The sequence below is a fragment of the Dryobates pubescens genome, chromosome Z (genome assembly GCF_014839835.1).
Source record: "Dryobates pubescens isolate bDryPub1 chromosome Z, bDryPub1.pri, whole genome shotgun sequence".
Classification (NCBI taxonomy): Eukaryota; Metazoa; Chordata; class Aves; order Piciformes; family Picidae; genus Dryobates; species Dryobates pubescens.
Window position 1 is genome coordinate 59,466,786 of NC_071657.1, and position 15,693 is coordinate 59,482,478.

Here is a 15,693-nt window from a genome sequence, read left to right on the forward strand (position 1 = left end):
TTGCAAGATGTGGTGCTTTTTCCCTCACGTTGAGACTAAAAGCAGTTGGTGTGGAGATACTTCCTCTTTAGAAGCAACAGAAATCAGAACACATGAATTGCCATCTGCCAGTTGGTCAGCTCTCCTAGACTCTGACCTGTCCAGCTCCTTGTTTCACACTACTGTCAGTGCCAATACGCAACACAGCACCTCAGACTTGCACAAGTATTAAGAGAAGGTCTGACAAAGATACTTTCATGATGTGAACATCAGGAATTGTGCGTAACTGTGAGGAGGAAGAAAGAAATTTGAAAGGATCCAAGGTAGAAGCAACATCTCTGATGTGGTCACTCTAATTCTGTACTTCCTGACAGCAAGAGACAAACTCTTATTCAACAGGAGTGGGCTCGTATAGCTCGGCTGTGTTTGCTGTCATGCTCAAAGTTTATTTTGTAAGACAAGCAACTAAATTTAATAGTTTAAAATCTAGAGAAAGAGACCCTTGGGAGATTTATTACAAGTGAAGCATATCCAAAAACAATAGCACTATTGATAGATATAAATATTTATATATGTATGTAGAACTCTTTAAGCCTGAATTACATCCTCATAAAATCCACAGTGATTTTTGTGACTGCAACTGTTCAGGTAAACAGGCCTCTTTCTCTACCAAGTATTCACTTAAAATCATGCACATACAAATTAAATACCTGTCATGGTGTAGGAAGAAGGGGTTGTAAAAATACGAAGTTCCTTCTCTCTGTAACTGATGACAGCAGTGGTCTCCCAAAAAAAACATAGTTTTATAAGCTGTTGTTGTAGCGTTATAGAACACGGAATTAACCAGATTGGAAAAGACCTTCACGATCACCGAGTCCAACCTATCATCCAACACCACCTAATCAACACAACCATGATGCTAAGTGCCTCATCCAGTCTCTTCCTAAACACCTGCAGTGATGGTGACTCCACCACCTCCCTGGGCAGCCCATTCCAATGGCCAGTCACTCTTTCTTCCTAATATCCAGCCTAAGCCTGCCCTGTGCAGCTTGAGTCTGTGTCCTCTTGCTCTGTCACAGGTTGCCTGGGAGAAGAGACCAACCCCCACCTGGCTACAGCCTCCTTTCAAGGTCGTTCTAGACAGCAACAAGGTCTCCCCTGAGCCTCCTCTTCTCCAGGCTAAGCAATCCCAACTCCCTCAGCCACTCCTCATAGGGCTTGTGCTCCAAACCCCTCACCAGCTTTGTAGCCCTTCTCTGGACACGGTCCAGCAACTCAACATCTTTCCTAAACTGAGGAGGGCAGAACTAGACACAGTACTCAAGGTGTGGCCTAATGAGTGCTGAGTACAGGGGCACAATGACCTCCCTGTTCCTGCTGGCCATGCTATTCCTGATACAGGCCAGGATGCCTTCTTGGCCACCTGGGCACACTGCTGGCTCATGTTCAGCCTACTATCAACCAGTACCCCCAGGTCCCTTTCTGCCTGGCCACTCTCCAGCCACTCTGACCCCAGCCTGTAGCACTGCATGGGGTTGCTGTGGCCAATGTGTAGAACCCGGCACTTGGATGTGTTAAATCTCATGCCATTGGACTCTGCCCATCTGTCCAGCCTGTCAAGGTCCCTCTGCAGAGCCCTTTTACCCTCTAACAGATCAACACGTGCTCCCTATTTGTTGTCATGTGCAAACTTAATGATGATGGACTCAATACCCTTGTCCAGATCATCGATAAAGATACTGAATAGGATTGGGCCAAATACTGAAGCCTGGGGGACACCACTAGTGACTGGCTGCCAGCTGGATGTGGCACCATTCACCACCACTCTCTGGGCCTGGCCCTCCAGCCAGTTTCTAAACCAGCAGAGAGTTCACCTATCCAAGCCAGGGCCTGACATCTTGGCCAGGATTTTGCTATGGGGGATGGTGTCTGTTGTGGTTTGAGCCTTAACTGGAATTTAAGAGCTCAGATGGGGGCAAGGCTGAGAATCCCTCCCCCTCTCCTCCCTCCTCCTTTCCTGATCTAGAGGAAAAGAAAAGAAAGGGAAGGAGCAAATCTACCAAGAAAAAATTTGGAGTCAGTTTGGAAGTAGAGAGGTAAAAATTTTCTTTAAACAATATATATAGATATAACAATAACAGGAAGGGTTCACAAGGGTAAGGAACGAGGATGGATGGGGTATACATGTATACAACACCAGTCCTTTGGATAGGCCTGGATATAGCAGGGAGGAGGAGGAGGCCTGACCACGTGGCAGAAAATCAGGAAGGAAGCAGCAATCCTCTTGTCCACGCAAGGCAGAAGCCAAAGAGAGAGCTAACAGCTGCAGTGTCCTCCTTTTTATAGGCTAGCGGGACAGGGAAGGGGAGAGGAACAGACTAACTCCGTTTCCCAGGGGGAAAACTCCCTCCAGGGAGGGCAAAGCTCTCACAAGCCCTCCCCCACTGCTTTCAGGATGGGTGTAACTCATCACAGTGTCAAAGGCCTTGCTGAAGTCCAGGTAGACTACATCCACAGCCTTCCCCACATCTACCATCATATGCAAACACATCCTTTACATATAACTAAACAGCTACTTCTCAACTGAAACAAGGGAAAAAAAAGAGATGAAGAGCTCCCCCAAAGAAATCAGGTTTTAGCATAGCCAAAAATGTAGCACTTGCTGATGAAGACATGCTGAAACAGTGCAGAATGACAGGCAGAAAGACTTAACATGCCTTGCTCCCCTAGGTTTAATAACATGCACCCAAAGGACATTATCATCAGCTGTAATCCAAACACCTTTCCTGTGCTGTTCTACAGAATAGCCACCCTGAGCAAAGAACATGCAGCTCAAGATTTAACACTGAATTAACCTCCTGAATTGAACTGAGAGGAAAATTTAACGATTTCTCTGTTTTGTTTTCGAGTATGTCCCTCTGAGGTCAAAATTTTACTGTCCCTCTGCCCTGCCTTCCAGGGAAGATTATGGTCAGTCTCAAGATGGAAAGCTTGGGTCTTGGATGCAATAGGGAAGGCAAGTGCCCACAGGGGCTCAGGGAAACAAGTCTAAAAGGCTGGCTCCTTTGGTGTAGTCTGGGAAGCTGAACCTTCCACCTATTGCTTTTGCTCTTGCTCTTGTAAGGATCTGCATAGCCCTTCCTTTTAATTGCCTTTACTGCAGCCACTGAATCTCAAGTCTGGAATGAGAGGTCTGTAGTTTCTCATACTGAAAACAGTTCTTACTGATTCAAAGGCAAGAGATGGCAGTGAAAAGTTGCATGAGATTCATTTCTAAGCTGTTTTCGTGTTGGATTGTCTAAGTATACCTGAGGACAGCACCATGCTTGCCTACATGGCTTTGTCATGGGTTTAGCCAATCAAATCTGCTGGCAAATATTCAATACCAAGCTGATGTCATGCCAGCTTTAAAGTGAAATTGCTGGCTGGAGCAAAGTATCATGGAGCTTGAAGGTCATATTATATATAACATGAGAGGCTTCCTGTCCTAGTCAATGTTTCTGGTTTCTGTTTGTGGGGTGTCCATCTTTTCCATGTGGCTGGCTGCAGGCTTGGGGGTGTCTATTTATTCCCTGCCTTCTCCTGCTTCTGCAAAACAGGCTAAGGCATATTGTATTATTTTCATTAACATTCTTATCTCACCCACAGGGCTTTGTGTTACTTTCCCTCCTGATCTTCGTGTTGGGGACTTGCTTTTGGGAAGACTCTATGAAACCAGCACAGTGCATTTTGGCACCCAGTGTGCAGCATGAAAAGGTTGAGATAACAAGAAGCAAATAATGAGAAGTTTCTATTAATGCTTGTTAAAAGAATTTTGTATACTTTTTTTCCTTAGTATGTCCACCATGTTGATACATTTGCTTTCCCTGCCAGGGGGCTGGGGCCTGGCCCTGGTTACTTTACAGAAAACCTTATGCACTTCTACTCAATGTGCTCTCTGTGGTGGTGCCTTATTACCTCATGGACACAGATTAATGCTATGATATTGCTGTACTGGGTACTGTCGTCTTAGGATCTGGTTATTTCACCAGCTACTAGGTGTAGATGTAATATCACCCAATTGATGGGACAGGTCTTGTCCAGAGTGATGCAGCTCTTTCCCAAGAATACCTCTTGGAGACCTGCCCTGAGGCTGGGTAATTATGAGTGGCAGGGTGTGGGGGAGAATATGGGCAAGTGCCTAAGACAGTGGTTACCTCTGATTTCTCAGAATTTCACCCCTGAACAAGTGCAAAATCCTGACAAGCTGCTAAAATGACTGGAAAAGCCTGTTGTCTACCTGGGAGTTCCCAAGAACTCCCAGGTTGGGGCCTGGCCCATGCCTATCGAGGTCTTCTCACTATTCAGTGCACTTGGGCAAGAAAAGGTCTCTGGACTTACAGGCAGACCAGCAGGCACCACGGACACTCAGACCCCAACAGCAGGCATGGCAGCTGCACCAGAGAACCAGCCTGTGCCAGTATCAGTCACCCCGTGGTGGGAAAGAAACAAAGCAAGCAGTTTGGCAAAGGATGAGAATGAATCACAGTCATCATGGGAAGAAAAGGAAGAGCCAGAGGTGGTCACTTGGTCTTTATCCCTGCCCTTGGAAGACGACCACAGATAAACAGTGGATGAAATTATTAGCAGGCCCCGGCAATGCAAAGATGACCTCCCTTTCTCTGTCCAGGCCTGTGTTTCAGTTATGGAGAAACTGACCCAGGAGGCCCATCAACTCAAGATCACGTCCTATTTCCCACCTGTGTTTCAGCCATGAGAAGCAAGCACTTCCCTGTGCAAGTGAGAGAATCTGGGAGGTACACACTGTGGTGTACCCTGTGGTTTCACTGATGTGATCATGGGGAGGACATGAGGAAGTGGGATGGAAAACCCACTTCAGTCCTAGGTGTATGAGAACATGGATTACAAGGAAATTTTCATTGGTGTAACACTGCCACAGTTTACAGTGGAAAATCACCTCAAAAACAACAGATGAGCTGATACTGCTCCTGATCTTCCTGAAGGGGCTTCCCAAGCATCTTCAGAAGGCACATATAATTCTGGTCAGAATTAGAGGAGCCCTGCCTCCAATCAGATGGAGGAGAGGGACAGCTGGGTGGGGTTGGGGTGGGGTTTTTTTGCTTTGCTTTTGTGGTTTTGGTTTAGGTTTTTTTCCCTACTTGTGTGTAGCTTGTAGATTACTGCTGCTATCTTGACTTCAGAAAGGCAGTTTACATAGAAGCAAACTCTGAAATACTATTTATCCTTACAAACATGGTGCAGATGGCCCTGCAGTCAAACTTTCAGTTGAGAATTTAGTACTTATCTGGCAAAAGTATTTTGCTGGTGTTGTGGTTTGAGACTTTGTGGCAATGCCAGCGACGAGCAGTGTGAGCAATCTGGCAGTGCAGGCCTAGAGCCTGACATGGTGGTAGGCCATGCTCAGCATAAGTGCAGAGCCAGCTATCAGTGTTCCAAACAGTGCTGTCTTGCAGCATGTAACTAAAACAAGGCACTGGTAGCTATAAACACAGCAAGTTTTCTCGGGACAACAGGACATGCACCTGCATCAACAAACCTCGCGTGTCGTCAGTAGTTGGACCAATAATCTGTAATAGTGTGATGTGTGGTCACTCATAGGGAGCCAGTGAGTCCATGCCAACAAGGCATACCAAGTTTATATAAGTTGTGGAAGTTCCCTTGCTAGGCACTTCTGCCTTTCCTGTCCCTTCTCTTTCTATGCTTTGCTTTACTGTGCTATACTCTCACCATAGGCCTGTGCCATAGGCCTGCATTACTGGAACAATAAAGGATCAATACCTGATCATATTGGTCAGCTGTATTGATTCCAATCATCTCCACCGGCGAAAAGACTTAACTGGCGTTTAAGAGCTCAGATGGTAGCAAAACCCGAGAATTTCTCCCCCACCCCCCTCCTTTTCCCTGAAAAGGAAAAGGAAAGGGAAAAAAAAAGGGGGTGACAGGGGTAGGGGAAAAGAGAGGGAGGTAAATCTACCAAAAAATAATCTGGAACCGGTTTGGAAGTGGGAGAAGTAAATTTTTTAACAAAAAAAAAACAAACATATATATAGCAGTAACAGGGAGGATTTACAAGAGTAAGGATTAAGGATGATTAGGAAAATATACAAACCCAAAGTTGGATGGCCTTATATCTCCCTCCATGTATGTGGACTTCAGTCCTTTAGGGAAGCATGGATGAGGCAGGGAGACTAGGCCTGACCATGTGGCAGAACCAGGAGGCTAGCAGCAGCTGTTGATGCTTTTGAACAGGCAAGGCAGGAGCAAAAACAGCAAATGGTTGCAGAGTCTTCCTTTTCATAGGCTTGCTGGACAGGAAGGGGGAATGGAACAGACCACCTCTGACCCAGGGGACCCTTCCTCCGGGAAGGGAGAAACCAAATCCCTCTCTGTTCACCTGGATCGGGTCTCTTTTGTCCCCTGGAGAAGCAGGGCTCTCGCAGCCCACCCCTAGGATGAGTGTAACCCAGCACAGCTGGTACTGAAGACATCATCTGCTACTGCTTACAAAAGCATTTTACAACCTGAAAATCCATGGTAAGTCCAGTGCTTTTATTGGATAGAAACTGATTTGATGAATGCAGTATGGAAGGACCAAACCAATCATACTTGATGCTAGACATGGTAATAGTGCCACAGAAAGACTGCAGCTACTCTGAGTAGCTTTGCCAAAAATTAAAACCCAACAAGCAGGTATTGCCCACTTTTTTTCACCACTCTCACTCTTACCCTTGGTGCAGGATAGTAACTGCAAATGCAGAAATTCTATTGAGAAGTGTTTCCTCTGGGTTTTTTGGTAGATACGTAAATTTGAGCCATCACTGAGTAAAGTTTAGCTTCAATAAATAAGTTACATGAAACAGGAAGCCTCTGGTATTTTTATTCTGTGCCTCCTTTCTTCACCTAACACTCTGGAATGCCCCCAACTGCTGTAGTTATGATCCAAGGATTTTCACTAAAATTTATTTTGACCCCACCCCACCCCTGCTGTTTTTAAACAGTATTAGAAACTATTTAATGAATCATCATTATCTTCAGTCTTTCAAAGAGAATGTCATTTCTGCTGACAGAGCAAGCCAAGGCCATTTCAACATGCAAAATTCTCCCTTGAGTAGTAGCAACTAATAAAAATTCCAATGCAACATGTGACATGTTACTCAGACATTCCTTTGCATCACATCTAACACGCACACACACACACACGCACATCGAGAGGTTTATGTATAATGCAGCCTGTACTCAAGCAGTTTAAAACTTGTTCTGCAAATCACCATTCTGCGCCAGTTTTTGAAACAGTGTTAAACTGCGCAGTCGAGATTCTCGTTCACCATCCTTCCACAAAATGATGAGGTGGTCAGCAGAGCATGTAGCCAGTCCCAGCTCACCAAAGTACAGGAACATCTGCAATGAAACAATTACTATTACCACGATGCTCACATGAGACTGTCAACTTGCTTAAATGTTCAGTGTACAGCTGGACTACACAAATATGTCTGAAATGGCCCTGCTCGAACACAGGCATGTAGAACCACAAAGTGTACTTTCTATGTTTCAGATGTCATAAGGTCCCTGCAGGAAGACAAGTGTTAACACCTCACACAAAGATCTCAGTTTAGAAAAAGCAGTAAAGCCTTACAGATAGGGAAGCTAAGGTACAGAGTACTGGAGACACTTGTTACGAGTCAGCAGTAGGGGATTTTCATGAACTCTAATCTCATTTCTTAGGAAGAAAAAACCATTGTTCTTTCACTTTGGTACACTGCCCCCTTCCCACACAACACTGCAGGTGCCTATCACCAGGCCTGGAAGGATCAAAGGAGTAAACAACTTTAGAAGACATCACAGTATACCTGGTCACACAGAGGAATCCAAACCAGCAAGAACTGCAGCACTGGAGAAGAGCATACAGCAGCAGTGGTGGGATTTTGCAAAAGCAGTGGAACTGACAAGTCATGTATGCATCCCTGACTTCAGAAATGTCTTTAAGGCTGCCTAACATTAGCTACTAATAGCAGTTCAACAGAACAGCAAATGGAACCGTGTCACATGATGCCACTATAACATGCTAGCAGCTCTTCAGCTTGTCAAAGGGATCTGCCCAGGGGCAGCAGTCAGACCAAGGACTGCTACAGCTCACCTCCTCGGGGAACAGCCACTTACCAGCTATGTGGTTCCAGCAGAAATACTCTGGTCAAGCCCACATCTTTGACCATCGCATTTCATCACTACTCAACATTTCCAGCCACAACTGCTGCAGTCTCTGAGTTTTAAAATGGCACTTTCCATATGTAGAACTTCTCAGGAAATCACATCTACCATCATCTCAGTTACTCCTTGGCTCTGAAGCATCCCAGCAAAGACCCAGCGTGTGTTTCTTACCATCTTCGCTCTGCCTCTTTCTAAGTTACACTGTGTCCTCTTTCTGAGATAGAGACTTTCCATATATACTGATAATATACAGAGCCTCTTTCAAGAGCCTTTCAGAAAGATGGCAGAATGGAGCTGAAAGCCTTGCAGAAATTCCTGTAGCGGAACATTACACCTTAGCTACATGTGTAAAGTTTGCAGCTTTTGGCAGCTTTTGGCAGTATCAGTTCTGAAATCCTATTAGTCTCATGAATACTGGTGAGCAAATCCACTCCAGAACCACACTACTTCTCTCTGCCTGCCCTTTCCCCATGAATGTGTGTGAAAGTCCACTGCAAGAAAGTCTGTTACTCCAACAAGTTTGTCAAACACAAAAAGGTGTTGAGGGAAAAGGCCACACAGAACAACACCATACTGTATTAGGCAAAGAGAAGCACAGAATGGTACCTGATCTAATACTGAAAGACCTCCTTAGACCTCTGTGCTGTGAGCCTTAAGCATTTAGTGAACAGGTTTTGTTTTACTTGAGCCCGTGCTTAGATTGTGAAATTCATATGAAAACTGTAACAAACACACAGTTCCTAGCAGTACCATTTGCAGTCTACAGAGAAATCCCATACACATCCAGATTATCTGTAGGATGTGTGTATGTATCTGCATGTACAATCCTCTGAGTTCTCATTAGAACTTTTAAGTCAATCTGTACTATGTCACACTGCACTAAAGACACTGCACATTCAATGTATTCCCAGACCCCAGAGTCAGACAATCAAAAGAGACAGCTGTTTAAGAAACACTGCCAAAATTACACTAGCAAGTGAAATCACCTTTTTCTTGTTCTTACTACAGCTGACCTACCTGCACAGCTGACGAATGACCAATTAAATCACCAACTAGCTCAAGGAAATACGTAGGTGTATTCTCTTGCACCTTCTTAGCAGCTTGGTTTGTCTGCCGGTTTGTTCTTCCAAACCCCCACATGTTGAAAAAACCTTGGAAAAGAGATATTTTAATTTTGGCAAAAATCACAAATACAACTTATTTCCTCTAGATGAGGGAAGATCTGCATGAGCCAATCTAAAAGCAGGACAGTCTGCATGGCAAAGCGAGAGAAGCATTGTACTGCACAGCATTTCTACACCTGCACTACTTGAGTAGTGAAGGAAGCATCACTACTTTATCTTTCATCCTTATGAGATGCAATTTCACAAACATGCTATATGACACACCTGGACAAGATAATGTAAGGATTTAGAAAGAAATCCAAGGACTGCTTAACTTAATGCAAAGGACAGTGACGTTACCTTTGCTCTGTCCTCCCAAACTTGTGCAAAGAGAAGAGAAATGAGGTGCAAGACTCTCCCCTATGTGTTCTGCACTAAAGCATTACAGTGCTGGCAAGTTTCTGATGCTGAATTGCCTGGGTTTATACAACCCACTGTCTTTTTTCCTTCAGATTTAAAACTACCAGCAAAACTGGACTGTAGCTACTACAGCCCATTTAGATAGCAAGAAAAGACACATCTGTGCCACAGCCTCCAGATCAACTGACAGAAGTAAGCGAGCTGAGTTCTGAATGCAGTGCAGCTCCTGACCCTTTCCTCAGCCCCATCACCATACACAACAAGCAGAGAGCCAGACCACGGCCCTTGAGTAAGGGAGATAACTGGAGAAATTAACAACTAAGTAGTCTGGCGATTCCTTATAACAAAATTAGAGCAAATCAGCAATCCACCTATCTCACCATTATATGTGATTTATTTCAAATGTCTCCAGTCATGTAAGTTATAAATTTCCAATGTAAAACCAAAGACCATTTGGCACAGTAAGAAGCAGATGCGTGCAGATCACCTGTCACCAGCAATACTGAAGACACAACATTCCTGAAAAGGTGTTTCTAAATCAACCCAGGCAGCAAAAAAGACATTTGTAAATTTGCCATCAACAGACAAACAGCCAAGCAGACAAGATTATCAAGAAAAATTATTCACAGTTCACATAAAAATTCCTACAGGACACAGTAACACCTCACTGCTGTTCCCAGTCCGTAACACTATATTCTCCAGAGCATATGTCCAAGGCCACATCTACCAGTGCCCAGGGAAACTGCTTGCCTGGTTAAAGAAAAGCAAGCAGTACACAGGCAATGTTTGTATTTGGGGAAAACACTTCCTAAATCATTTGCAACTAGCCCTGAAGCCTGCGATGCCCACAAGCAGTGTATCAGTGAGGCTGGATACATGCCCAGAAGCAGCATGTGAGGCTGGATACAGCCTCAAATTGAGTCCCAACATCATTCCAAGTTCAAGCAGGGCTTTTTTTTTTTAACCCCCCTTGTGCCAGCTGCAAGCTTTCCTTTAGCCTTCTTCCTAAGGTCCTGCAACTGTAATGCTGATGCATGGCAGAATATCCAGCATTATTCAGTACAGTAAGTGGATCAGGGTTTGTCAGGAGAGGTCACAATTTTACAGTTTTATCAGCTGGTTTAACAAAATGGTAAATAAGCTTTAAATATAAAACTGCTTCAGGTGGACCTTCTAACTTCCCATATCAGATTTTGGAAGGCTTTTACACCCGTGACTTAGAATCAGACAATCATAGAATGCTTTGGGTTGAAAGACACCTTTTATATGTCCAACTTTCTTTCACTGATCAGCAACATCTTTAATTACATCAGGTTGCTCAGAGCCTCATCCAATCTTGCCTTGAACATTTCCAGGGACTGGCCATCTACCACCTCTCCGAGAAATCTGTTCCTACATTTCACCACCCTCATCATAAAAAATAATTTCTTCCTTGCATCTAGTCTGAATCCATCCTCCTTTAGTTTAAAGCCATTAACCCTTGTCTTCTTCAGTTTCCCTCCCACACCTGTTATTAGTCATTGACTACAACACATTAACTCTTTTAACAAGTCCTCTCTACTCCTATATGGTGAATATTTGGTTTCCAGTTATCCTTTTTGAAAGGCTCTTTTTCACCCCCACTGCTAGCAGACCTGTTGGAACTGGTTCAGCTGGCAGCTGCTGCTTTTCTCGGAGCTCCCAGATACGCACACTGCCATCTTCTGAACAGGAAATCAGCTGCCTGTTAAAACAGTCAACAAGCAATATGAGCACAGAGGCTTATCCACACAAGTCATCTTGTGATGTTTCTATAAAAGAGACACTAAGTGCCTCAGGCTCTACACTAGTCTGGTAGTACTCTCAACTGTAGCAGGAGATTCAGACATTCCAAAAGGTGCATTTGTAACGGGACAAATTCTAATGAATTTGCAGAAGAAGTGGAAAAAATACACATTTTTCAATCCCATTTTAAAAGCATACTACTCTGTAAAAAAAATTACATTAAATAGCAAGCCTAGATTCCACAGGCAGTTCCACTAGCTGGCTTCTAGGAGATTACTTTTTATTAAGCAAAACCATTTTTTCTTAAGGAAAAAAAATGACAGAAGGAAAGACACCTTTTCTATACACGTTTGGAACAGTTTAGAACAACATGTGCACTTACAGAATCACATAATACAATTGGTTGGAAGAGACCTTTAAGATCATCTAGTCCAACCTTACAACATCAAGGCCTTAATTTTAATCTTCTGACAGACTTTTGCTCCATTGAGCATGAGTATAAAGGGATCTAACAATACAAATATTGGATTATAGGTATGCAGCAAAATCTCCAACTTGGCTCTCAAAATAAGTTTCAGTTAGAAATTCAGCTCTAATGAACACAAGCTGGAAGTTATTTTTGTTAAAACATTTCAACTGTTGCAAAGTATTTAGCAGAAGAGCAAAACATTTAAATACATTACTTGTTTCATGGAAGAGTCATTAAGCTGCATTTCCACAACACTGACAACAGTGCTTTATTGTCAAGACTGATTCTGAAAACAGCCAAGACACTTTTAAGTCAGTGCATCAAGTGCTGTTGGGCTTTTTTCCCCCCACACTGAATTACAGTGTGCACTTTCAAGAATCAAATCAACAAGCTCTATCTTATAAAAGCAGATCAAACTAAAGATCAAGTCCCTGCTCTAAAATTCAAATGCAGCTTTGCACACACTGTCCAGCCACCTTTCCAAGCTCTGTATTTCTTTACTGCATTAACAAAACGCACCATGACTCATACCTGTTTGGAAGCTTCTCAATGTGCAGTACAGAGGAGTCATGAGCATTTCTCTGGCAGGCAATTACACGCTTCATTTGAAGATTATATACATATATGCCTTTCCCAACAGCAGCAAACACACACTGGAAAGAAAATTCAATGGCACAGCTTAAAGAAACAGATACTGAAGGTTATTGCCCTGCATGTAATGGATTTCCAGCAGCACTATGACATCATCTCACCCACATTATCTAACTTGTTTCTGTCCTTGTGTTACTCCTTTACCCCACACGTACAGAATCTGCACATTATAGTAAAAAACACAGATTATTATTTTTTTTTGAGTAAGCCTCCTATCTCCATTTTTGAGATAGCCTCCTATAAACAGTTGTTTCATTTCTATTTTCATCCTGTACCTTACAGTCTAAGCAGAAACCAAGAATACTAACATATGATCTCTAAGGTCTCTTCCAACCTTGGTGATTCTGTGATTGTCTATTGGAATGGGCTGCCCAGGAAGGTGGTGGAGTCACCACCCCTGGAGGTGCTCAAGAGGGGATTGGATGTGGCACTTGGTGCCATGGTCTAGTCGTGAGGTCTGTGGTGATAGGTTGGACTTGATGATCTTTGAGGTCTCTTCCAACCTTGGTGATTCTGTGAAAATACTGCTCTGTTTTGAGAAACTCTTATCAAGAAAGACTGAGAATACAGGAGGCTGTTCTATATTTCTGGCATTAAAAAAAAATAAAAAATAACTGACGCTGCACAGGGAGGTCTTGCTCAAGCATTTGGCTCCACTGAGCACAGAAAATAAATTCTCACAGAAATATTACACAATATTGCAAACATCTAGAATCATTCTGTATTCAATGTTCTCCTCCTGAAAAATGCAGCAATTCAGTCTCATAACCATCACAGCCCTAAGAGGCCACAAACAGTTTAGAGAAAGTTGGACCTGGACTCCCTCATAACTTATGATGTCAGGAAAGACACTATACAGTCATGGGTACCTACACATGATAAATATTTGTTACCAGAGGAGAGCAAAATGCTTCCATTCATTGGTCAGAACTTTGTCCAGTTTTTGTTGAGTTTTGTTTGGGGTTTTTAGGTTTTCTCTGGGAGGTGGGGCTGGTGTTTTTTGTTGTTTTTTTTTTTTAATGCACATCCATGGTGGAAACTCCAAGAGCTCTGAAACTAAGCTCATATTTCAGAAGCATTCTACCAAATCAAGAAAACATCACCAAATTAATTTCTATTCTTTTCCTGGGTTTATGTGAGGCTTAATTCAATGGTCTTCCACACCACTGTTCTGCTCCTGTATCTCTACCTTCTTTACAATCTTCCACCTTGAGACAGGATCTTGAGTTTCATGTAGTCTCAGAGCTTCACAAACCACAGAAGCCTGTGGCCAAAATTTGGTCACCTCAAAACCCCAAGGAAAGAGATGATAAAGCATGAATTGTACACCTATCTTAACAGGCAAGTTAAAATCACACACAGGAGTCAGGACAGCAGATACTCTCCAGAGCACTGTTTTGAATACTGCTGAACCTATACCATCCCACTTGTTTCCGAACTATATTTTGCCTACAAGATCAGTGTTAAGCTAGACCAGTGCATGTTCTCCAAGTACCATGCCTCCTGGCAAAGCTCCAAACAGAAATCACCTTTTTATTTTTTTTTACCCCAACATGAAGAACAGTGTTACCTGCTATCAAAAAGCACAAAGTAATTATAGTAATACATTTCTTCACCACTTTCTAAGTAGAAATTTTACAATAAAGACAGCTCTGCCCAGGAAGTGCCTTGTATTTCAGGACAAAATTCTAAAACCACCATCATTCAAAAGCCTCACAAGACATAAAATGCTCCAGCAATTTGTTTAGTTCAGTCCCAGGAACAGCAGGAAGCCTTCAGCAACCTGAGATTTCACACTCAATGTTTTAATTCTTTTCTCCCCCATTAAAACATACCTTGTGTAATGCTTTCAAGCAGAGAGTCAAAATGCTTTTAAACCAAGTTACAAAACTTCTGAACAGGAATGGCTTTTTTCTCCTTCCAGTACTGCACAGCCACAACAAAAAACTCCTACCCTTAGAGACAGATGTATCTCTTTTCATCCATACCCCACTCCAGTGTTTTAGGAGTGTTCTTTTCACAGACAGACAAATGCCCACAGACTACACTGAGGCTTTTCTACAGCTTTTGTTGTGTCATGGCTCACATCTCTACATCCATTTTCAGCAATCCCTTTCTTAATCATTCTCCATCAGTGGGCCAATAGGCTCCAAACCAGAATCCCATTGTACCCTAACTAGGAAAGATCTTCTCTTTTGCCCTCATAGTTGGCAGCATTTCACAAAAGGAAGTAACAACCTGAGGATTTTTGTGTTTCCTGAACAAAACTGGATTCTGCTTGAGTGTTCTGATCAGGAACTCTCAAGACTGTCTCCACAGCACAATTATAGAAGAATGATTTTGGGGTTGGAGTTGTGCTCTTCGCAATTGAGTATAGCCCACCTGAACAGAGGCACAGTATTTAGATACAGATACAGAATTAACCAGACTGGAAAAGACCTTCAAGATCACACAGTCCAACCTATCACCCAACACCACCTAATCAACTAAACCATGGCACCAAGTGCCTCATCCAGTGTCTTTTCAAAATACCTCCAATGATGGTGACTCCACCACCTCCCTGGGCAGCACATTCCAACGGCCTATCACTCCTTCTGTGAAGAACTCCTTCCTAACATCCAGCCTAAACCTTCCTGGGTGCAGCTTGAGACTGTGTCCTCTTGTTCTGTCACAGGTTGCCTGGGAGAAGAGACCAACCCCCACCTGACTACAGCCTCCTCTCAGGTAGGTGTAGACAGCAATAAGGTCTCCCCTGAGTCTCCTCTTCTCCAGGCTAAAAAACCCCAGCTCCCTCAGCCTCTCCTCACAGGCCTTGTGCTCCAAACCCCCCACCAGCTTCATTTCCCTTCTCTGGACACATTCCAGCAACTCAACATCTTTCCTAAACTAAGGAGCCCAGAACTGGACACAGGACTCAAGGTGGGGCCTAACCAGTGCTGAGTACAGAGGCATTACTTCTCTGCTTCACTTCATAGTACTATCAGCTGTAACTGTTCAAGAGTCACACTGTTGTGGAAACTGCATTTTCAGAAATTCCAGGAATATGAAAGATGTACACCATCAAAACATATATCGGAAAGC

General features: G+C 43.4%; 1 protein-coding gene across 2 annotated transcripts in view; it reads right to left on the reverse strand.

Annotated features, from left to right (window-relative positions):
- Positions 1 to 7,188: 7,188 nt before the first annotated feature.
- Positions 7,189 to 15,693, reverse strand: part of WDR41 (WD repeat domain 41) — a 31,986-nt gene continuing 23,481 nt past the window's right edge. For both annotated transcript variants that reach the window (XM_054178446.1, XM_054178447.1), the window contains exons 10-13: positions 12,493 to 12,614; positions 11,363 to 11,451; positions 9,223 to 9,356; positions 7,189 to 7,398 (exon numbers count right to left, since the gene is read on the reverse strand). In XM_054178446.1, the coding sequence (XP_054034421.1) occupies positions 7,246 to 7,398; positions 9,223 to 9,356; positions 11,363 to 11,451; positions 12,493 to 12,614 (498 nt within the window). In that variant the 3' untranslated portion in view covers positions 7,189 to 7,245. The remainder of the gene's footprint in view (positions 7,399 to 9,222; positions 9,357 to 11,362; positions 11,452 to 12,492; positions 12,615 to 15,693) is intronic.